We start from the raw sequence: 24,348 nt of genomic DNA, 5'->3' as shown, positions 1-24,348 counted from the left end.
AGGCGAGCCCCGTCCCCTCACAAGGAGCAGAGTTAGGCAGGGCGGTAATCAGGGCTTTCATTCGCATGCAGTGTCTCGGGAAAGCGGCCCATTTCAGAGTTAGCCACGTCATCATTCTGTGGTACAGGTTAGCAGCACGGTGACTAGAGCAGATTAACTGGAGGAAGCGGCTGCGGTGTGAGCCCAGCCACGCCCTGCACGTGACAGCGGAGGGGTGCGCGTGAGCGGGACGGCCGCCGCACGCCACACGTGCCCCTACGCACCGGGGACGCCTTCCAAAGTTTCCTGAGTGTGATCACCGGCATTTAAGAATTGAGACACCCAGTGCACAGCTCGCTCTGGAACTCGCCGTGTGTCAGAGCGGACAGATGTGGCAGCGGGCAGAGCAGCACTGTACTGAGCTCTGGGACCCGAAAGCAAACGAGCGAGTCCCGGGATTATCTTCTGACCCACCTGCCCAGGGGGGTCATCTTTTCCTGTGTCACAACCTTTTCTGCCCCAAATTTCACTTTCCAATTTGGAGACTGAGACAGTAGAGCTCATACCATCTGGCTGAAAAGCTGGGATGAGAATAACTTGCCCAAAACACACTAAGGCTGGCTGCATTACCAATCAATTTCAAGTGATCAGATCGAAGGAAACTTAAGAGTCTTTCCCTTCCGCCTGTGGACGTCCTGGCTACCACAAGCTGGGACACAGAGAGGAGCTAAGCAGCGCGGCGCTGACCGCTCCCAGGCCCTCACCAAGTTTGTCTGTGGATGAGATAATGTCAGCGGGCACGGACGAGTCCAGATCAGCATCCAAAATTCCCAGGGGGTCCAGCTGTGCTACATGGTGCCCTCGTATCTACGAAAGGGCCAGCGATGGAGAGGGAAGGACACACACAAAAGGACAGGAGAAAAAAAAGAGGGAAGGGGTAAAAAAAAGTAAAATTACATTAAAATTAGTGTTTACAGATTAATTCTCACCCACGTTTGAAGAAACAGTTACTGGAGCATCATCAAAATTTACACAACTAATTCCGAGAGGATCAAGTTTTGCAATGTGGTGACCCCTGACCTGGAAGCAATAACACAAGCAGTCATTAAGCAGGGCTCGCCAGCTGTGGGACAAAGTTACACGTGGTCAAACCTCCCGACAGCACCAATGAGCCCAGAGACAATGTTAACCTCCAATCGTCGGCTTGAAAAGCACGATTGGGCACAAACACACTTTCATAAAAAGGGACAAACTCCTCAGCTTGGGAGACACTTGGTTATCTAAAGAGACCCATGGGCTGGGGTCCTTACAGTGTCCCCGGATAAACAGGAATGGGCTCTGCCGAGCACTGTCACCCCTGTGCTGCCTACTCAGCTTAGAACAGGACGAGGCCCCAAGGAAGAAGGGGCGGCTAGTGCAGGGCAGGCACAGAGCAGTGTGAGGTGACCCGGGACCCGCCCGCCCCGCCCCTGCAGAGGCCGCAGGCTTAGGGCAGGTGTCAGACAAAGGGGAGCTATGACAGGGACTCTGGCATCTGACCTGAACTGTCTGAAAAACAAAAGGAGGAAGAGACCCTTTCTGAGTGTGTTTCCTGAAGTCCTGGATACTTTCCCATCTCCTGCTGGCATGTAAGAGGGAGTGGCCGTGGTGTGCCCACAGAAGTGCCCACTGTGGGCGGCACGTTAGAGCGAGGCCGTGCTGTCCTGACAATGTGGCACCTGCACTGAGGTCAGAGGACGCCCGACGTGCTGCAGAGACTGGGCCCGGAGTCCCCTCCCCAGGGGGATTCCTCCTCTTTGGAGCCACTAGCGACCAGGTGCTGAGGTCTGAGGCCCAGGCTCCCCCCATGCCAGGCGGCTCTCCTGGGACAGGCTCCTAAGCTCCGACAAAGGCCCGGGGACCAGGTCTGCCCCCTCCCCCACAGTGGGGCTGACTGTGAACAGGAGCGATGATGACCCTCCCTCACCGGTCTCTCCTTGGTCTGGGGGCTCTGCTGTCCCCCAACTCCACAGGTTCATTTCCTCCTGTCCTATTGGGCGCTAGCCACTGACACAGGGACAGCACCTCCCGGAGTGGCACATGCCTCCAGACACTGGCACTCCCTGCTACCAGGCACTGACAGTGTCTCCCTGTGCGAAATCTTCCCCGCCGTCTTATGGAAAGAAACGGGGAGCTGTTTCCAGGGCTGGTGCTAAGGCCAGAGGGTTTGCTCAGGGGGAGAGGTGGTCCTGGCTGCTTTCCTTTCAGCACATCCCGTTCTGCAGGCCCAGCCCCCCAGCAGCCCCACGGTACCTGGTAGGCCCTCTGCAGGCCCAGGCCCCGGCAGCGCCCGCCGTACCTGGTAGGCTCTCTGCAGGCCCAGGCCCCGGCAGCGCCCGCCGTACCTGGTAGGCTCTCTGCAGGCCCAGGCCCCCCGCAGCCCCGCCGTACCTGGTAGGCTCTCTGCAGGCCCAGGCCCCGGCAGCGCCCGCCGTACCTGGTAGGCCCTGATGAGCGACTGCACCGCCAGGTGGTCCTCCACCAGCTTGTCCACATTGGTCTGTGCCTCCACCAGGGGCTGCGCGCGGGCCGTGGAAAACAGGGCGCCCGGGCTCAGGGGGAGCGGGCTCTGGTAGGCGGTGCCTGGGGGCGCCCCAGCATTGGTGTTCCGGAAAAAGATGTCCCATGACTGAAGAAAAGGAACACACGTGTCACTCCACTGCTCACCAAGGGCATCGCACTCATTCTCAGCCAAAAAAGAACTGTTCTTGGCAGGCAAGCCACGTCCTGGTTACACTCGTCTCCCGGCAGGCTGGTTGGTGGCCTCCCCCTGCTCTGGTGAGCTGCCTCAACCCCCCAAGGGCAGGTCTCACGGAGGCTGGCCCTGCTGCCCTCAGGCCCTCGGGACGAGCCCAAGCCAGATGCCCTGTGGCTGCCCTTCCATCAAAACCCCCAAGGCCCGAGGCAGCCCAGAGGCCTTCCCACCCAGGCTGTCATCTGCAGCGCCCTCGGTCTTCAAAGCCCTGACACACCGCCTGCCTGCCGAGGGCTCTCTCCAGACCTGAGGCTCGGCACAGCCCTGGGGGGGGTGGGGGCCAGGCCGCCTTGCTCATGCCTTACTCCCCAGACACAAAAGCAGGACTTTGCATAAGAGGCAGCCCAGGGCTCTCCCTTCGGGAGCTAAGGGCTCAGGGAGTGCGGGCAGAGGAACTTTGAATCTGAGCTCTGACATCTTGGTGAGTTCCCTACCTTTCTGGGCTCAGTTTTTTCATCTGTAAGGTGAGAACAAAAACCCGTACTCCCCACAGGTCTGCTGAAAAGCCTGAACCGCGTACTTGAGCGCTCAGCACGCAGCCTGCCGGCAGTAACAGCCTGGTCAGCACCTCTCAGTGCTCACGGAACCGACCCGTTGACTTCTGCTTCTATGTTCAGTTATTTCACAGTTGAACAATTCAATTGATAATCTGTGTAGATACTGTGCATTACAATAATTTATTCATCTCATACAAAGGTATGAGTTTTTGAAAAAATATATTGGAGATCAGAGAAACTAAGACTTAATAAAATTCCACTAAAACAAAACAAAACACCCAACCTGTTAAAAATCAGGAAGTTTGGGAACATGAAAACACAGCCTTTCTTCTCTGCCACTGATTTTCTAGAGTCTACGATTGCCCCGTCAGTACACTCTGATCAGACTAGTTGGAGAGTCTGGAGAGAAACATCACCAGATTGCGCGCCACCAACATGCTGTCCAGATGTGCTCCCCTGCAGCTTGGCAGGGGCTCAGTGGGTCTCCTGTGTTGGGACAGGACACATGTACACCGGGCGTCCCCAGGAGACCAATGCCTGCTGCTCCCAACCACAAACTAGAAACCTCGCTGTGACCGGGCCGTCCACCTCACAAAGGGCAGTGTGGCCTCTCGCTGAAACTGTTTCTAGGGGAGCTCTGCGGAATGTTTAAAGCATCCTCCAGCAAGAACGCGTCCCCCTGCATCCAGGAACTGCATTAACAAACCCAAGCCCGGGTGAGAGTGGGGACCACACAACACAGAAATGCACTAAACAGCAGAGGAACACACTTTCTAGGTGACTTACAGCTTCATACCGATTTATTAAGGTGTTTTAACAAATCACACTCCTCAAGGTCTCCTGTTGTCGCCCTTCTGGTGGATTGTCAGTGTGCCAACTGAGATGGGCTCTCCCTGGACCTGCCCCGACGCCAACTGTTAAGGACCTCACGCCCCGGGCGCCCCTCTGCACCAGGACTTAGAACCTCGAGGCATTCATTCTCTCAGCCTCCCCTCAAGCCACTTTCCACCAACACTGGCTGAGCCCTGCTCCACTGCACACAAGGCCACCAGGGAGAGAAACTGACGACTCGTGACAGGAAGGACAGGCTACCTCAGTGTACCCTCCCGGGTGAGGTTAGGCCCCTGCTTAGCATACACCTGGTTCATGCCAGCGACATCAACGCTGACACACTTCCTGCAGCTTTTCCAGCAGCCCAAGCACGCTTCCTGGCTTCTGCCCCGGCATCCACTAATTGAGAGCCCGGCCTGCAGGGAGCCCCTCCAGTATGGCGGCTGGTGGGGCAGGAGTAGCCCAGCCTCACACAGCAAGGACCGACAGCAAGCTGCCCCTGCCACGTCAAACCTAGTCAGCTTTCTTCTCTACCCCAAACTAGCTCCAGCGCTGGCGTCCCCACCCTCCCATGTCCACACCAAGTCCTGCTCTGGACACACACCCTGGGGTTGGGCATGACCTTAAAACCAAGTAGCCATGGCGGCAGTGCCCACGACGTAGACTTTCTTCGAGCCCATGGCCAACGCTGAGGACAGGTCCAGAAACACAGGGGCAGTTGCCCAACAGCGAGAGCTCGGGTCAGGGTCCCTGCCGGACAGTGGCCTTGCGTCCTGATGGCACCAGCTGCTTATGGACCCAGAGCCAAAAGGCAAAGCAAAAATCACAACCTGTCCTCTCTCCAGAGAAACCAGCTCTGAGTAACAAGAGCAGCAGGTGCCTCCCTCATGGCTCTGAGCCCGGGAGTGCCAACCTCACCCTCCCAGGAGCTGCAGGATGGACACACAGCGCCACCAGGCAGGGACCCTGACCAGGGAGAGCGAATCTGGCAGTGACCCTCACAGAAACAGCGCCTCTCACCAAAGCTAGGGAACAATGACATGGAAAGAATTTCCAGGGCTGATGCCTGAGGGCACAGGGCCCTTTCAGCCCAGGCCCTGGGAGGGCAAGAGGTGCCACCGGGCCTCCTCTCTCTGAGCTTCTCTGGTGCTTGGGATAAAACTCCCGGTGATTTTTAATTGGCCGAGGACAACTGCACAGGGGCCCTCCTGCTTGAGCTGGAGGCAAACGGAACACTGGTTCATACGGGTACTCCAGGGAGCTGGGACCCACTGGGACAGAACTCGCCCCTGCCTTTCCTGCAGTTCATCCCCAGCGCACACACCCTCACGTGGCCCTCCCTTGCATGTCCTGGGCTAGCAGGTGTGGCCCTGCCTGGCCCAGCCCAGCCCTCAGACGAGGAGACCACACTAATGACAGCAAGCCCCCTGACCTGAAAGGTTTCCACATTTCAGTGACAGAAAGCTCTGGACTGTACACACCTGGCAAAACCCATGCACTGCAACTTTAAACGGTTATATCAAGGCCAGACCTGGGCTTTTGTGCGGGGTGGGTGCCTTCTGCGTCACACAGGGCCGGGCTGGTGGCATTCCTCCTCCAAGAGTGCAAGTGGGACACAGGCACATTGAACTGCCCAACTGCCATGTCGCACGACTAACTCAGTAAGGAAACTGTCCCCCTTGGCCTTCGACAGTCTGACACGCAGACACTCCGTCCTCTGCCCGCCAGAGCGGGAGGAGTTGGGACCTCGGCCCGAGTAGGTCAGCTCCCCCTCCCGGCAGGGACACAGGTGCCAGGATGCTCTCAGCACACGTGAGTCGTGTCCCCAGACGTGCGCAGAATGCATTGCATGAAGAGGTGACAGGGACTCAAAGGCTTCCTTCCACAATACTACTGGGGCTGCCTCTGCGCGGTGTGCTCTGCAGTCTGGGGACAGAAAAGGTCCTCGACAAGCTTGTGGCTCTCGGGAACAACAGGACAGACCAGGGGATGTGTGATTTCACAGCAGGTGCCAGTGCTGAGAAGTGAGGAGTGGTGGGTGTGAGGCCACATGGAGGGCACGTGGGTGAGCTGGCAGACAAGGCTGGGAGGGGGCTGGGACCATGTGGTGCTAGGGGCAGTGGTGCCAGGCGGGATGCCAGGGGTGGTTGTGCCAGGTGGGGTGCCAAGGGTGGTTGTGCCAGGGGCGGTGGTGCCAGCGGGCTGTCTGGCATGGTATCAGCTGTATGAACCCGGAGTGCCCAGAGTCCAGAGACTGGACCCCACCTCAGAGAAGTGCTGACCTTGGTAGGTGTGGTATTGCTAACCAGGGAATGTAGGTGTGAGCGGTTCAGTGTGAAACAAATGGACTTTGCCTATTTATTGTCACCAGATCACAAGAGTCTCAGTGCCAAGTCTCCTGGTTGTGGGTTCCCATCAAAGACCGTTCACGGAGGACTCCAGTTTCGGAGGGTGGCAAACACTCCTCCTGGCGCCCCTCACCTGCCCTAAGGCCAGCACGAGTGCCATCTGACATGCACCACTGAGCCGCCCCTGCAGGCTGGGTGAGACCAGGAAGTCACGTGCGCTATGTGCCTGGTCCCTCGCCTGCAGAGGCAGGAGGACACTGCACCAGCACAGCTCTTCACACTTTCAGAAGCACCTGTCCAGCACTCGTCTTTCCCACGAAGGGGACGATCAGAGCTTCACCTGGGTTACTACCGTGCAGTCCAGCTGCCAAATTCCACAACTCTGGGTTCTGACTGGCTGGACCATTTCCTCTTGTCCAAAGTCCCTCCCAATGCCACTCCTGAGGCTGCCCTGCTGTCCTCACCCCAGCAAGAAGCAGAGTCCTGCTCACGCACACCCTGATCACCCGATGGCCATCCAAGAATGGACCAAACCCCAGGTTCAAAGAGCATCACACAGTGACAAACTAATGACTGCCGGTCCACTCCAGAGCCCAGCACCGTCACAGCCACACTAAGTTCTGACACTAACGATGCTTTCTAGCTGCTAAAAACACAGAACTTGGCAACGTGTCGCCAAGGAAAGCCAATGCAAGCCATCTGAAACAAGGGTTTGGCCAGGTGAGGCCGTGTATTCAGTGCACAGGCATGGCTCCCTGAGCCAAGGATGGTCCCCAGTGACGCGCTGGCCGCAGGTGCCTGTCTGGCCAGCACTTGCACAGGGGCTCTTGCAGCTTAGAAAGTGCTGGCAAGTTGTGCACGAGGTCCTAAGTGCCAGTCCCTGTGACACGGCCCGGCTCCGGCCAGCAGGGAAGGCTGCCCCGCGCGGTCCCTACTCCCTGATGTGCCCTCTGTGCCCTGCACCTTTCCTAAAAACACTGTGTCACTGCCCTGACCGTCCTACCAGGGGGCCTGTGGTAGATGCCCACCCCCACAGAATGCACGTGCTGCCTTTCAGACCCCCCCGCCACCACACGGGTGCACCCAGACCCAGCTCAGAGCCCACCACCGCATCCACGAGGCACTGGATTGGTCTGCCTGACTGTCACCCTGGCACTGTTCATTCTGGAAGCAGTTAAAAGCGGGTGTCCTGCCTGGGTATTCCCCTGTCACGGAAACCAATCGGTCTGTGCTGATTAGAGCGGTGCCGTCCTTCCAACCCACAAGCAGTACGCTGGGAGGGCATCACCAAACACCCAGTAGCTTCTTGGTACTGTGTGCAAGCCGAGTTTCAATGAACAGTGATGTCAGCAAAGGGACGCTGCCTCGGCTCCGCCCCATGGGACCTACTGAGTGCAGGACACTCCCTGGTCTCTGCCGGGAGGTGGCGGCCCCATCATCCCAGGCCCCTCCCACACCTCCCACAGCACAGCTGAGCCCTGTGGCATCTAAGGCCTGAGCCTCTCTGCCCCTCCCCCCAGAAGGCACGGAAGGCAGCACGGCCCAGTGGCCTGTGGCACCAGGCGCCACACGTGAGGGGCCTGTGGAGTGGCTCTCACTGCAGCTGGTCCATCCATCCCGCCCGACGCCCGTCAGGCTCTCTGCATTTAGCTGTTGTTGAGCCTGTGGTCCCTGGCCCTGCCTGCAGCCACCTCCTGGCAGCCACTCGACAGTCCACCAAAGCCATCCTGAGTGCAGACTGTCCACACAGGTGAGGGCTCGGCTTCATGCGTCCCTAAGTGTGCAAACACACACCCTTTCCGGGAAAAACACTGCGCTGACAGTTGGGGAAGGCCCTGTCAGGAGGTCTCTGCAGCTGAGGCTCCTCCCGACGAAGGAAGCTCAGTGTCATCCCACTGAGATCCCACCAGGTACACGTGTGTCCCACCCGAGGCCAGAGCACAGCTGGAGTGACCCTCGGTGAAGCCGCGGCAGTGTCAGCTACAGAGGGAAAGGCACGTCACGCATCCTGTGCTGGGGACGAGCTGTGCCTGCTGTCCCCCACTTGTCATGTTCACTCACAGGAAATGACAGCTTGTGTTTCAGGAGCATGGCCAGCAGCAGAGCTGCCAGGGGGAGGACAGCGTGGCCGAGCTCCAGGAGGCAGGACTGAGTCCAGGACGTCTGCCCGAGTGGCAGGCTAGACGGCAGCGGCTGCTACACCCTGACAAGAGATGGATGCAGCGAACAAGGAGAGCAAGAGGCTTCCAGAAGTGGCAGAGGGCAGTGCAGGACAGAGGGCCCTCCCAGCTCGCGGCCAGGCCTGTGGGGGCACCTGGTCCTCTACACAGTCCTCCAGCCGTGTTTGTCCTCAACGCCAAGGGTACTGTGGCTCGGACTCTACGCGGTTGTCGGACAGAAATAAAGATGCTGCATGTGACTTGTCCCCAACATGGCCGAGACCCTAATGGGGGGGGGGGGGGCTGCCCTGGCTGCAGATTCCTGCCAGGTCAGGGAGTCGCTGGCTTGACAAGGTGTTTAAGCCTGGAGGACGCGTGGTAGGGGGTGGGGAAGGACCGGGCAGCAGGCAGGGGCTGCAGCTCTCAACAGCCGCAGTACTTGACCACAAATATAATGTCCACAATTCAACGTTTACAAATCAAACTTTTCGGGTGGCTGGTTAGCTCAGCTGGTTAGAGCGTGGTGCTAATAACACCAATGTTGTCGGTTCGGTCGCCACATGGGCCACTGTGAGCTGTGCCCTCCTTAAAAAATGAAATAAAAGTTTTCTTTAAAAACCGGGATATAACAATCAGCTATAAACCGTACAACCAAATGTGAAAAGGCAGCTTTAAGATAATCACAAAGGTTTGACTAATCCCCAAAAAGCAACCAGCACAGTCAGCTTTATTTGTGAAACAAGGAAATAAAGGGTTATCTCTACCAAAAAAAAAAGAAGATAATCACAAGTACCGATTACAGTAGAGGACGGCCTGTTCATTTTGTTAATTTCTCGTTAAGAAAACGCTCTACTAGCTGGAGCTGTGCCCGGACGTTCACGGCAAGAAGACACAGGTCTATGACCTGCCTTCATGAGCTCCTTCTACACAGACCAACAACCGGAAAAGCGAGTGTGGAGAGCAGCTCTTTAGAGCCTGCAAACTGCACAGAGCTGCCCATGGCGGGCGATGGCTCTCCTCACGGATGCTCGCTTTGCACTTCTCTCTACCATAAATTTGGAAACATCACAAAAAGTTTAAAAACTAACGATAGGAAAGCAGAGAGAAGAAGGGCGGGAGGGGGAGACGCTAAGTTTGTTCTGTTTCTGCCGGACTCGGAGAAGTTCGTGCTGGCTGTTCCCCAGGTGCTCTGGGGACGGAGGGAGACAGCGACCAGTCAGCACAGGGAGCCCAGCCCATCTCGACGCACACACGGGACGTCAGAAGGACACTCAACCTGACTCTCCAGATCTAATTCAGTACCTTGACCTGAACTACATGTTCTACAGCCAAATGCGGCCTTCTTAGTCAAGCCAGCCATTCCTAAGGCCTTCCTCCCTGGTCCCAGATGCCTCTGAAAATCTGAACAAAGGTCTGTGTCATGTCCCTTGGAACATGAGCCCTGGCAGGCCCAAGGCGAGGCACTCAGCCCCACTGTGCTGATGGGGGGGGGTTGGGGTGGGTGGGTGACTGCTGCCCACGCACTGCTTTACGCCACCCTGGCCCTCCCCCTCAAGAAGGTCTGTGTGCCCTGGAGAACCCCAGCAACAGAAGCCATTGCATAAAACGTGGCTGGAAGACGCGAATACGCGTGCCCTCACTGAACTGCAAAGTCCCTTTCTGAGATCCTCCACCCACTCCCACCTTAGAATCTCATGACGAGGTGCCCACGCTGACCCTCAGAGCCCAGGGACCTGACCTCCACCCTGGATTCTCCCCCTGCAGACCTCCCACTGTGCTGTCCCACCCTGGGGACGATGGCCACCGTGACTGCCCCCCGCCCCCCCAGCCCAAGGAGCCCTCAGGGCCTGCCCCGATGCCACGTAGTAAAAATACTTTTCAAAAAATAGGCAGAGCACAGAGGATTTTTAGGGCAGTGAAACTTCTCTGTGTCGTGGTCCAGTGCGGAGCACTTGTCACTATACATTTGACCCAAACCAGGGCACACACAACACCAAGCATGAACCCCGCTACAGACTATGGACTCTGGGTGACAATGACGTGTCTGTGCAGGTTCATCAACCGTAGCAAAAGTCATGACTCTGGTGGGGGTGGTGATGGGGGGCTGCATGTGGGAGGGGCTGTGGGAACTCTGTGCCTTCCTCTCGATTTTGCTGTGGACCTAAAACTGCTCTGAAGAATGAGTTTTTAAAATAATAATAATCGTAATGATATCAACACAAACATTACTAACGCCAATAACAAGGTACCTCAGGAATGGAAAAAAGGCTTTTCAAGGAGAATCACGCCCTTACACATCACTGCTGTAGGGTCAAGTCCCCATGAAAACCTCCCAAAGGCTCTGCAGGAGCCGCGGAGCTGGTCTGGCCCTTTCCAGGTTCCACCCACAGAACCACGGGACCGTCTCCACCGTCCTGAAAGCAGATTGTTCCCTCGTGTCCACCCAGATGTTTTCCTCTCTGAAACCAGCTGTAACTTCCGAAGACCTGCTTGGCTCCACACACAGGGCAGGTGTGGAGGAAGGAAAGCACAAGCCTGAGCACCAGCTAAGAGTCTGCTCCCAAGACCCCTGGGCTGAGTTACTCCAGAGACAAGCTTGCAACCACTGTCACCAGACACCTGCAGCCTGCACAGCACAAAAGGGCCGTTTGCACGGGCACGTCCTGCTCTGCAGTCCCATTTACAGCCCAGGAAAGACTCCAGAGGTCCCCTTGCTCAGGTGGCCATGGGCTCCATGCCCCCTCTGCTGAGCAATGAGGTTCGGGCCAAGAGGTGGCGCTGCGGACGAGACCCGCTGTGTCTCCAGCAGTCACGCGGGAGCATCGTATCTTAAATGTCACCAACACCTCAGGGTAAAGCTTATCCTCGGGGCCCAATGGAGAACCCACAATTCGCAAGGAAGGAAAAGATCAAACCAACAGTGACGACGCATCTCTGTGCCGACCCCTGCCATGTCCCACGCCTTGCCAGCAGGGGCGAGGAGCCTGGGCGGCTCGGGTACCCCCGCCAGCTCCCACACTGGGCCAGCTGCCTGGCATGGAAACCAACAGTAGTCATCCAAACCCACAACTATCCACTGGCCAAATGCTGAGGCCTGCCACCAGGGTGTCCTGCACTAAGCACGTCAGACGAGAGGCGCTCAGCCGGCAGCGCCTTCCAGGTGAAGACGGCAGAAGGGAGCCTCCGTGCAGTTTTCTCTCGAGTACAGAACAACAGGAGACTGCGGTGGGCACTGAGTGACACCAGTATCACACGAGGTCTCGGACGCTGGCTGGAGGAGGGTCCCCAGGCTGGTCCATGCTGGGGCTTCCTTTCTTCGCATCCCCACCCTCCAGCAGCCTTGCTGAGGTCCTGGAAGTGGTGCAAGCGCTTCTTCAGGTCCTGGTGGGTTAGTGGCCGCCGTTCCAGGGAGTGGTGCGTGTTGGCCTGGCGGCCGCCTGCCTGGGGCCACACACAGAGGACGGCGCTCCTGAGAGCCTTACCTTGTGAACGCTCTTGGGGTTCTCCAGCCAGGCGTAGTACATCTCCTCCACGTAGTTGGAGCTCGTCCCACTCAGGAAGGGCTCTGCGGCCACCGGCGCTGTGTAGCACCGGATGTGCCCAAACGTCCTAGAGGCCGCTACTCTGTTCCAGGAAAACGTCCTAACAGTCTGGGAGGCTGTCAGTGGCCTCAATGTGGCCGCACAAGTCCTTAAGTGAAACATTCTTGTCCAGAAGTTCCTCACAGCCGCCTGCACAGAAAAGAAGATGGGTTAGAGTTTCAGCAGGCAGGACTCCTGGGAAAAGCCGCAGGCTCGACTGGGGGACAGACTCCACGTGCAGGTGCGGCAGGTGGCCTGCTCCGGTGTCTCCATTCACAGCCCGAGGACACGGCTAAGTGAAGTCTGAGGGGCACACCCCACTGCACAGTGCAGACACGGGACGTGCTCTGAGTTCACACACCATGTAAAACAACCAGGAAAGGAACAAGGACAGACCGATTACGGATTAGACCAGGACTAACTGGAAAACGAGATTCTCTCCTCCACCCGGAAACTACTGAGTGCCTGCTGGGCTCATGGTGTTCTGGAGAAACAGAGAAGTTGGGGAAAATTCTCCAATAATTTATCTTTGAGCAGAAGAGAAAGAACATTTTAACAAAACCACAGAGAGCAGCGAGCGCCTGAGGCACAGAGTGCTAGCAGAACTCATGGGAGCGAAGGCGCAACCACCAAGGGAAGCTGGGAGGTGGTGGGGTGGGGATGGGGGGTGTTTGCAGGGCTGAAGGGAGGGCTCAGGAAGCAGAAAGACAGAGTGAGAAAGTGGAAGGAGCACGGGGACACGCAGGAGGAGTGTGGGGTGGGGACAGAGACGAGGGCCAGAGGGAAAGCATTCCTGCAGGTAGGAAGGACACGCTCAGCCCTCCTACCTACGCACTCTGGGCAGCAACCTGACAGGCTGGACTCTCCATGAGCCCACAAACCCCTCCATCCTACAGAGCACCCCTGAGTTTCTGCTTATGTCCCTCCAAGGTCACAGGGCCAGCAAGAGCACAGCCAGGCTCCCAGCCCAGGCTTCCTGACAGCAAAGTCCCTGTTCTCCCCAGCCCTTCAGTGATGGCACCCCCAGGCTGGAGAGGGAGAGAGAGGGAGAGGTCAGGGCTTAAGGGGAGGACAGCTTGGCTGAGACAGAGAGAGAGAGAGAGAGAGAGAGAGAGAGAGAGAGAGAGAGAGAGAGAGAGCGCGCGCCTATGCCTGAGCGAGGAGATGGGATGGATAAACCTATTGCTTCTGATCTGAATGGACCCTGCACTTGAGGTCATAATTCTACGTAATCTAACTTATAACTCTAAGAAAAGGAGCCATTTCATAAAAGCTGATTGCCCTCCGCACCATGCGAGTTTATTCGAACTGTTCCCAGGAGGTCTGGAGCCACTTCCAACAATCCGGATTGCCTCTGGGCAGGGACCCTGTCAGGAAGGGACACAGCAAGAGGGGCCCTGGGAGGGGAGGGGTGCCCGGGCAGGGGCTCCGGCTCACCATGGCCCTCTGCAGGATGCGGGCACCCAGGAATCTGCCTCGAAGCAAGCGGCCACCTGCACACCTACCTGGACGAGGTCCAAGCCGAGGCCTGTTGGCAATTACAGAAATGCACGTGCGTGCACTGTCCTCTCCACTGTAAGACCCTGCCTCTCGGCCTGAGATGATGAGAGTACGCACACGGGACAGTCACCAGCAGCGCATCTGGCTGCTCTGCTGCTCAGAAAACACAGGTCGGCACAAGGGAAACACAGGACGGGTGCTGTCAAAACAAGCTAAGCCACAAACACAGACTTGCTCCTTCGCAGTTAGCCTTCGGCTCTCGCTACAGAAGGCAAACCTGGCCCCTGTGGTTTTCGTACCTTAAAAGCCAAAGTTTCAGGTTACTTCAGTAGTTCTCCCTATGTCCACCTACACTTCAACTTGTCCCACAAGCAAATTGAAGGCAAACAAAGGGCCACCAACCCCTGCTACTGCTTTCAGCGCTGCCTTTGTATTATTCAGCCCCGAAGGAAATGTGTCTGTTCCCTCCCGTGTCATTATTCCCTAGGGGGCCTGAAACACTGACGGCTGGGCCAGGCTTCTCCTGGAGCCCAGCAGCACCACTCCACCAACCACCTGCCCCTCCAGCCGCGGAGATAACCGCACTACCAGGCGCTGCACTGACAACCACAAAGCCGCTCCCTCTACCTGTTCTGCCCGGAGCAGGCCAGCCGGCCGGTGGGACCCTAGATAAACCGCGTTTCTAGGTCTCCGGGGTCTGAGTCTGACAGCGCAGCTGCCCAGCACAGCTACCAGGACAGCCAGCAACCTTTAGACTCCCCTTGAGGCGAAGTAGAAGGAAAACTGCCTCAGCAGAGGCCTCGACCCCTGCCCCCAACAGGTGTGCTCTGTCCACGCCTGAGGGCCCCACAGAGCACGCACCGGGTTTACATTTCAGATTTTGGTAGACTTGATCCTGTCCTAACGAGCCCAGGGTCAGCTTTAACAACAGCACATCATTTGGTAGAGACACTCAGGTGTTCCAACACTTGCACAAAAGTTCTGGGTTGTCCAAAAGTTCGTGTGTTCTGATTTTTGGTTTAGAGGAGTATTTTTATTTAACAAGGGTGTCAAAAAAAATTCAATGGGGAAAACACAGTCTTTTCAGCAGATGGTGCCCAGACATCTGGACATCCACATGTCAAAGAATGAAGTGGGACCTCTACCTCACACCACACACAAGATTAACTCAAAATGGATCAAAGACCTAAATGTGAGAGCTAAAACTGTGAGACTCTTAGAAGTTGTATAACTACCAAGTGAAAATGGAGTGTATCTTTATGGCCTTGACTCAGGCAATAGAATCTTAGGAATCAAAAGTACAACAAAAGAAAAAATAGACAAATTGGACTCCATCAAAATAGAGACTTGTGTGCTTCAAAGGATGCCATCAAGAAAGAGAAGACAAGGGGGCCGGCCCGGTGGCTCAGGCGGTTGGAGCTCCGTGCTTCCTAACTCCGAAGGCTGCCGGTTCGATTCCCACATGGGCCAGTGGGCTCTCAACCACAAGGTTGCTGCTTCAACTCCTCAAGTCCCGCAGGGGAGGGTGGGCTCTGCTCCCTGCAACTAAGATTGAACACGGCACCTTGAGCTGAGCTGCCTCCCAGATGGCTCAGTTGGCTGGAGTGCGTCTTCTCAACCACAAGGTTGCCGGTTCGACTCCCACAAGGGATGGTGGGCTGTGCCCCCTGCAACTAGCAATGGCTACTGGACTTGGAGCTGAGCTGCGCCCTCCACAACTAAGACTGAAAGGACAACAACTTGACTTGGAAAAAAGTCCTGGATACCTGAAAATCATATAACTGATAGGGAATTTGTATACAGAACGTATAAAGAACTCTTATAACTCAATAATAAGAAAATAACCCAATCAAAAATAGACAAAGGATACGAACAGATATTTTTCCAAAGAAGATACACGAATAGCCAATAAGCACATTGAAAGATTCCTAACATCATTAGTCATTAGGGAAATGCACATGAAAACCACAAGATGCCACTTCACACAGACCAGGTATCATCAAAGAGAAAAGAGCCAGTGGTAGGAGCACGTGGACATAGTGGAACTTCAGACACCGCTGGTGGCCCGGGACCTGGTAGGGCCACCGTGGAGAACAGTGGCAGTTCCTCCGAAAGGCAAACACAGACTGACCACGGGACTCAGCAACTCCACTCCTAGGGACGCGACCTAGAGAAATCAAAGTGTGTGTCCAAAAACTCGGACGCGATTATTCCTACCAGCCAAACCGTGGGCATACCCGACGTCTACAAGCAGATGAAGGGGCAAACACTGAATGCGGTAAACCGTACGTCAGACAGCATTAGGCAACGAACAGGAGAGAACTACTGCACAGAACACGCTGCAACAGATGAACCTTGAACACACCGTATTATGTGAAATAAGTCACTCTCAAAACCCACATGTTGTGTGATTCCACTTATGTGAAATGTTCAGAAGAGGCAGCTCCATACAGACAGACATCCATGGTGGTTGCTGAGGGCTGGGGCAGGAAGGGTGGGGCAAGATGCGACCATTGACAAGTGTGGGGGTTCCTTCAGGGGGTGTGAAAGTGCTCTAAAACTAGATTACAGTGATGGGTGCACAACCTTCTAATAGACTGGAAACACTCGACCTAAAAGGGTGAGTTGTATGGCACGGAAATTATACCTCAATAAAGTTGTTTTTTTTAAAAGAAAGTGTCCAAGAAAAACGTAAGTGAAACCTATCAAAACTGTATTCCATTAATTTCAAGATGCGAGTATAAACCTGTACATTTGAGGAAAATAAGGTTGAAAATGTAAAAACCAAAGCGAAGCAAAATTTGTTTTTAAGGGTTCAGGGCCCTGCCCTTAGGAGACTACATGCTGGACTAAAGCAGGACTTCATCTGTACCCCGATCTTCCCAGTCAGGCCGCACACACCCTACCCAAGGCCACGGCCCGTACACAGGATGGGGACACGCCACTCCCTATGCCTATCAGGGCCACGTTGGCCAGGCAAAGGTCCTAAAGAGGCAAGTCAGCAAAACGGCCTGTGCACAGCCTGTCCCCAAGCGAGTCTCCCAGGGAGCGGCCGCGCACCATTAAGTAAGTGGCTGTCCCCGTGCGCTGCCTGACAACCATCTCCAAAGAACAACTCATCATGAACACGTTTTCTTTTTTTTGGTTTCAGACTCATGAAGCTTCTCGTGACCAACCCAGAAGATGATGCGAGCCGCACAGCTCTGGCTGCTGCCGCACCATGGTAGCTTTAGCGGGGACCCAAAGTTCAGATGAGAGCACAAACACCAACTCTCCCTTCAGACTGAGAGTTTCCAAGAACCCAGTGTCTTTCACTTGTGACGCTTCAGCAAACATAACTGAGAGGTAGGGAGGTAGTGAGGATCACTGTCCAACGTGGAGGCACTTTGCCACCCTACACGGAAATGGCCGAGCCTGTGGGCAAAGAGGCAGAGCCTCGAACTTGGGGCACTTGATCTGCATTCACTCCCTTCCCAGTCAGTGAATCCCTTCCCAGCCAAGGATCACTCTGCTCCCTCACAATGTATCTTCTGTAATTATGCTGCAAACATGAAAGCACTCTGCACACTTTAAATTTACCAGGAAAAAAGACCAACTAAAGATACCTCTTAGAAAGCTGAAGGTCCCAAGGCCAACCAAAATGCAACTTAATTTGGAGTGGGTAGCTGGCCTGATTGCTGGGAAGGACTCCACGTCCACAGTCAGAACCCCAACAAGCTTCCCTGTGCGGCCTGCAGGCTCATCTGTCCTGGCCCAGACGGCACCCCAAGCTGGGAGGTGCCCTGACTGCAATGCTCCAGGCTGCAGGGAAACAGGCACCTTTCAAAGGTGCTGCTTAGAGTCCAAAGTCTTCAGGCTTCGTGGCAATCAAGGCCATTTATCAGGATTTATTAAAAAATTTGAAAGCATAAACAGCATCTGTAGCCCACTAAATGTGGCTAAAAACATGACATGCTACATTTCAAACGAAACAAAAATAAGACTTGGAAAGATGGAGAGGAGGAGGCAGACTTAGAAGGGACCTTGGGGCCCAAAGAAAGACAGAGCCCTGAGTTCTTGGTTTTCTTTTTGTTATGTAATGTATATCCCAAAACAGGTGCTGGAGAAGCTAGCAACCCAGAAGTGCCAACTAATGTAGACAACCCACAACAAAAGCCAGCTGCCTCTGGCCAGAGGACCAGGACCAGGGCAGCCTCGCAGGACAAAACATTCTGAGACGATCACCACCCCACTGCAGTCAACCCCAACGGAAACACTTGGCCCGCCCCCAATGCACCTGGTACCGTTCAGAGGAGATCAAGGGCTTCCATTCCCACTAGGTGACAATGAGCCCCCCAGTGGAGGCCAAGAGGAAGCCTGGATTCCATCCTGCCCGGCAGTGACCAGGCAGCACTCACCTGCCCGCTTCAGTGTCAGAGGAAGCCTGCTCGGCTTTGTTCTCCTCAGAGATTTAAATAAGATCCAGTTTCTTAAGACCACATACAATCAAAGATCAATCACCACATCAAGAACCAAGATGACCTCAACTGAAACAAACAAAAAAAGACAATCTCTAGACACCAACACCAAGATGATACAGATGTCAGAATTATCTGGCAGAGATTTTAAATGAGCCAGCATCAAAATACTTCCACTTGAAACAAATGAAAAATTAAAAGCCTCAGCAAAGAAATAGAAGATACAAAGAAGAACCAAATGTAAATTTCAGAACTAAAAATACAACCAAAATAAAAAACTTAATGGATGAAATAAACCACAGAATGGAGGAGACAAAAGAAAATCAGTGAACATGACGCTAGAAAAGAAACCACCCAATCCGAACAACAGAGAAAATAGATGGGGGAAAAAAAGAGAAAAAGGACAGCCTCAGGGACATGTGGGACTACAACACAAGATGCAATGACGACATAAATATGTCGTCTGAATCCCAGGAGAAGAAAGAGGGAGGTGCTGCAGAAGTATTCAAAGAAATAATGGCTGAAAACTCCCCAAATCTGGCAAAAGTTTGTAAACCTACAGGTTCAAGAAGCTGAGTAAACACCAAACTGAATAAACCCAAAGAGGTCCGCTCCAAGACGCATCATAAACAAACTTCTCAGTGGGTTAGAGCGTGGAACTAATAACACCAAGGTTGCTAGTTTGATCCCTGCATGGGCCACTGTGAGCTGCGCCCTCCTTAGGAAAAAAAACAACAAAAATCTTGAAAACCACAGACAAACAACTTGAACAGCGTATTTCTCATCAGAAACTATGGAGGACAAGAGAAAGTGGCACCACACTTTTCAAGACTTAAAGGAAAAGAACTGTCCACCCAGAACCCTGCTTCCAGTGATGATATCCTCTAGGAAAAACTAAGAGAATATGCTGCCAGCAGACCTGCCCTCAATGAATTGCTAAAGGAATTCTCTAAACAGAAAGGAAATGATAGAAGAAGGAATCCTGCAATACCATAAAGGAAACAAGAACAATGGAAAGAACAAATATTGAGTAAATACAATTTCCTTCTCTTCTTGAGTCTTCTAAATTACGTGTGGTTGTTGAAGCAAAAATTATATGTCTGGTATGGTTCTAAATGAACATAGAGGAAATCGTTTAAGACAATTTTCAACAGGGAGGGTAAAGGGATGTAAATGGAGATATGGTCTCTGCACTATAAAATGACGACACCAGTGCACTGTGGTAAGTTGTGTCTATATAATGTCATACCTAGACAACCACTTAAAAAGCTGTACAAAGAGATACACTCAAAAACACTACATACAGATAAAGGTGGAATTTCAAAACAGTGTTCAACTAACCTACAAGAAGTCAGGGAAAATAAAACAAAGAAACAAACAAAACAGAAAATAAAGAATAAAATGGCAGACTTAAGTCCCACTACATCAATAACTACATTAAATGTAAATTACCTAAATACACCAATTAGGAAGCAGAGATTGGCAACTGTATGCTTGTTTACAAGAAACTAACCTCAAATAAAACGATACAGGAATGTTGAAAGTAGAACAATGAAAAATATATACCATGCAAGCATTAATCAAAGGAAATAAGGGCTATATTCTTGGTATATAAAGTAGACGTCAAAGCAAAGGAAATTACCAGACACAGAAAGGACCATTACATAATGCTAAGAAGTCCACCCACCAAGAAGCTAAGGCAATCCTAAATGTGTGTGTGTACACCGAACACATAGTGTGAAATATGTGAATCGAACAAATAAAAGTGAAAAGAGAAATAGACAAACCCACAATTACAGTTGGAGACTTAAACCCCCCCTTTCAAAAAGGATAGAACAACTAGATATAAGATCAACAAGGACAGAGAAAAATTTAACAAAAGTACAAACTACCACCACTCACCCGATTTAGAACACATAATTTTATAACCCTACAACTATTAAAGAACTTTAATTTGTAATTTAAAAAGCTCCAGGGCCAGTCCAGTGGCTCAGGTGGTTGGAGTGCTGTGCTTCTAACGCCGAGGTCACCAGTTCAATTCCCACACGGGCCAGTGAGCTGCACCCTCTATAGCTAAGATTGTGAACAATGGCTCTCCCTGGAGCTGGGCTGCCGTGAGCTGCCCTGAACTACCGTGGGCTGCCATGAGAGGCCAACCAACGACTGGTGACTGACTGCCTCAGCCGGGGGAGTGCAAGGCTCATAATACCAGCACGGGCCAGGGAGCTGTGTCCTACACAATTAGACTGAGAAACAGCGGCTTGAACTGGAGTGGGGTGGGGAGGCAGAAGAAGGGAAAAAAACAAAACAAAACAGAAACTCCTAAAAAAGTAATTTCCAGGCACAGATGGTTCACTGGGGAAGCCTACCAAATGTTTAAAGATAAATTAGCTGCAGGTCTACAGAATCTCTTCCAAAAAATACAAGAGGAGGGAATACTTCTCAATTCATCTCATGAAGCTAATATTTCTGATACCAAGCCCAGACAAAGACGGTACAAAAAAAGCTTTAAACTAATATCCCTCATGAATACAGATGAAAAATATGCTTAACAAAATATAGCAAAGAGAATTACGCAATATATAAATACAATTATATACAGTGACCTAGTGGGGTTTATTCCAGAGATACAAGGCTGGTTCAATATTAAACAAACAAACAAACAAAACATTGTAACCTACCACATTGACAAGCTCGAGGAGGATAATCACACGATCATATCAATAGATGCAGATACAGCACTTGACAAAATTCCACACCCCTTCATGATAAAAACTCTCAGAAAACTAGGAACAGAAGGGAACTTCAACTTGATATAAACCGTCCACAAAAACCTACAGTTAACATTATACTTAATCATGAAAGACCGAAGGCTTCTCTAAAACTGGGAACAATGAAGAATGTCCACTCTCATCCCTATTGACAGTACTGGAAGTTGTAGTCAGGACGATAAGGCAAGAAAAGGATCTAAAAGACATCCAAACCAGAGAGTAAGAAATGAACTACTCGTATTTGCACATGACATGACTGTCTATGTACAAAACCTCACGGAAGCTACAAAAACACTCATTAGAACTATAGTAAGTGAATTCAGTAGGGTTACAGGATACATGATAAACATATAAAAATCAATTGGTTTCTACATACTGCCAACGAACAAATGAAAACCAAAATTTTTAAAAACAGGAAATACTTAGTGTAAGTCTAACAAAACACGTGCAGGACTTGTATGATAACTACAAAACACTGATGAAAGCAATGAAAAAACTAAGCAAGTGGAGAGACATACTGTGTTCATGGACTAGAAGACTGTTGATTATCTCCAAATTGATATACAAGTATAATACAATTCCTATCAAAATCCCAGTAAGATATTTTTTGTAGATACTAGGTATAATTATTCTAAAATTTATATGAGAAGGCAAAGGAACGAGATTAGTGAAAATAATTTTGAAAAAGAATAAAACGGGATGAATCAATCCACCTACTTCAAGATTTACTATAGCTGTAGTAATCAAATGTGGTATTAGCAGTAAGATAGAAAAAAAGACTCATGGAACAGAACAGAAAACTAGAAAACAGACCCACACACGCACAACCAACTGATTTTTGATAAACATGCAAAAGCAATTCAATGGAGGAAGAACAAACTTTTCAACAAATGGTGTTGGTTGGATATCCAGAGTCAAAAAAAAAAAAAAAAAGAAAGAAACCACTCAATCTAGATTTTATACCTTACACAGAAATTAACTCCAAGTGGATGACAGATTACAATGTACACTGCAAGGCTATGAAACTTTTAGAAAAGTACATAAGAGAAAATCTTCAGGAACTAGAACTAGGTAGAGGTCTTGGACTTGATACCAAATGCACAATTCAAATTAATACACCAGACTTCACCAAATTAAAATTCTTGCTCTGCAAAAGATCCTATTAAGAAACTGAAAAGACAAGCTACAGACTAGGAGAAGATATTAGCAAACCACATACTGAACAAAGAACTAGTATCTAGACTATACAAGGAATTAACAAAACAACATTAAAAAAAGCAAATGATCCAATTACAACATGGGAAAAGATATGAACAGGCATTTTTCACTGAAGAGGATACACACATGGTAAATGTGCATATGAAAAAATGGTCAATATCACCAGCCATCAGGGAAACACACACTAAAGCCTCAATGAGACATCACTGCACATGTACGAGAGAGAATGGGTAAAATAAAAAATTGTAACATTACCAAATGCTGACAAGGATGTGGAGAAACTGGATCACAAATACATTGCTAATGGGATGTAAAGTGGTACAGCCAATCTGGAAAATACTTCGGCTATTTCTTAAAAAAACGAAACATGCAACTAGCTTATGAGCTAGTGATTGCACTCCAGGGCATTTATTCCAGAGCATTATTTATCAGTGTATGTGAAAACTGATGTTCACATAAACACCTGCATATATATGAATGTTTGTAGCAGCCTTATTCAGAATAGCCAAAGAATGAAAACAACCAAGATGTCTTTCAGTGGGTGAACACTTAAACAAACTGTGGTACATCCATAGCCTGTACGCATAAAAGAGAAGAAACTACAGATACAGGCAACAACCTACATGAGTCTTCAGAGAACGATGCTGAGTGGAAAAAGCCAATCCCAAAGGCTGCGCACTGTGGTGACAGAACTGCTCTGTATCTTCACTGTATCCGTGTCTGTACCTGGTCGTGATACTGAGCCACAGCTTTTGCAAGATGTTACCAATGGAGGAGGCTGGGTGAAGGGCCATTGAGCCTTTCTGTGCTATTGGTTATAACTGCATATCATAGATTGGTATGCACACTTTCTCAAGATCAATATCTCAATAATTGCACAATTATTCCAAAATAAAATCTAAAATTTTAGAAGGTTGATAGTGCAGTATTTTTTTCAAATGGGACAGATGAGTGAGACTGGTTAAAAGCAGCACTGATATGCATACGTGTATACATGTATGCGTGATATATGTATAATAAACACAGTAAATATTTGGTATGTAATAAACAGCATTTGGATTTAATCAACAGAAACTCATGCTTCTGAAATTAAAGTTAAACCTTTAAAAATACAGTGGTACCTCGGTTTTCAAACATAATCCGTTCCAGAATACTGTTCAAATTCTGAAACGTTCAAAAACAGCCGACAGCTAGGCCTCAGGATCTTGCACTCGGCGGAAGCTGCGTGACATGTCCAACTTCAGAGGCGTGTTGGAAAACTGAAGCCTTTACTTCTGGGTTTACAGAGATCGTAAACCACAATGTTCCTCAACCGAGACGTTTGAAAACCGAGGTACCACTGTAACTGAATTGTGATGACAGTTGTGTAACTGTGAATATGCTACAAACTACTTGTATACTTTAAATGAGTGAATTGTTCAGTAGGTGAACTCTATCTCAATACAGCTGCTAAGGCAAAAAAAGTAAATGAAATGTGAAAAGTGCTCTCAAAAAATAATCAGGATACTCTGATCTTTCTCCAGCTTTCCAAGATTTAGTCCTCGGCAAATCTGCAACGCTAGAACAGCACTGCATGTTTTCATAAGGGGCAGGTCTGCATAAAAACCTGTGATGTGCCACAGTGCAAACAAGGTTTCTCCCCAGCGCCCTCCTCCTAAAGCTGCTCAGAGCAACGCATCTGGCAGGGGGCCTGCAGTCCCTGCTGCGAAGTACAGCCCCGCCAAGTCAGGCGCAGTGAAACCCAATACAGAGTTCACACCTCGGCCTCGGAGTCACCGTCACCTCTCCTCTGTTCTGGGTGAAGGGCACACACGGCAGTGTCTCGTCTACTCAGCCAGCAGCTTTACACCAAGTGTCCTACACAACTCCTCTTACGTCAGGCAAGTTTGCGAAAGGGAAAAGGTGCACACCAGTGTCCTCCTCCAGGACGTGCATCTCATCGCGTCAACACGCGCTCCCACACCTCCTGAACTGCAGGGCAGACCTGCTCATCAAGGGCGTCACTCCAGCAGCACGCAGGGAAAAGTACCATGGGGCACTGATCACGGTGGGGTGCTGCGGGGAAATCCGCTTAAGGGTGTCCCCCCAAGGAGCTCAGAGAAAGGATGGGTACGGCGGGGTACTGAGCACGGCGGGTACTGAGTATGTGGGGTGCTGCGGGGTAATCCGCTCGCCGAGAGTGTCACCCCTGGGCGCAAGAAGGATGGGTGGGG

The 24,348-nt window shown here is 51.6% G+C and overlaps 1 protein-coding gene across 4 annotated transcripts in view; it reads right to left on the bottom strand.

Annotated features, from left to right (window-relative positions):
- The window catches only part of OGDH (oxoglutarate dehydrogenase), a 57,720-nt gene that overhangs the window by 32,770 nt on the left and 602 nt on the right, over window positions 1-24,348 (bottom strand). For 2 of the 4 annotated variants that reach the window (XM_019731634.3, XM_019731637.3), the window contains exons 2-4: window positions 12,091-12,339; window positions 2,456-2,647; window positions 969-1,059 (exon numbers count right to left, since the gene is read on the bottom strand). In XM_019731634.3, the coding sequence (XP_019587193.1) occupies window positions 969-1,059; window positions 2,456-2,647; window positions 12,091-12,312 (505 nt within the window). In that variant the 5' untranslated portion in view covers window positions 12,313-12,339. Of the gene's footprint in view, window positions 1-743; window positions 847-968; window positions 1,060-2,455; window positions 2,648-12,090; window positions 12,340-24,348 lie in introns of all 4 variants that reach the window. The other 2 variants (XM_019731638.3, XM_019731636.3) reach the window with 1 other exon arrangement.

This window comes from Rhinolophus sinicus, chromosome 4 (genome assembly GCF_057876585.1).
Source record: "Rhinolophus sinicus isolate RSI-liver-muscle chromosome 4, RSI-T2T, whole genome shotgun sequence".
NCBI classification, from domain to species: Eukaryota; Metazoa; Chordata; class Mammalia; order Chiroptera; family Rhinolophidae; genus Rhinolophus; species Rhinolophus sinicus.
Note: the sequence above shows the minus strand (reverse complement) of the source record. Positions and strands in the feature narration are given on the sequence as shown.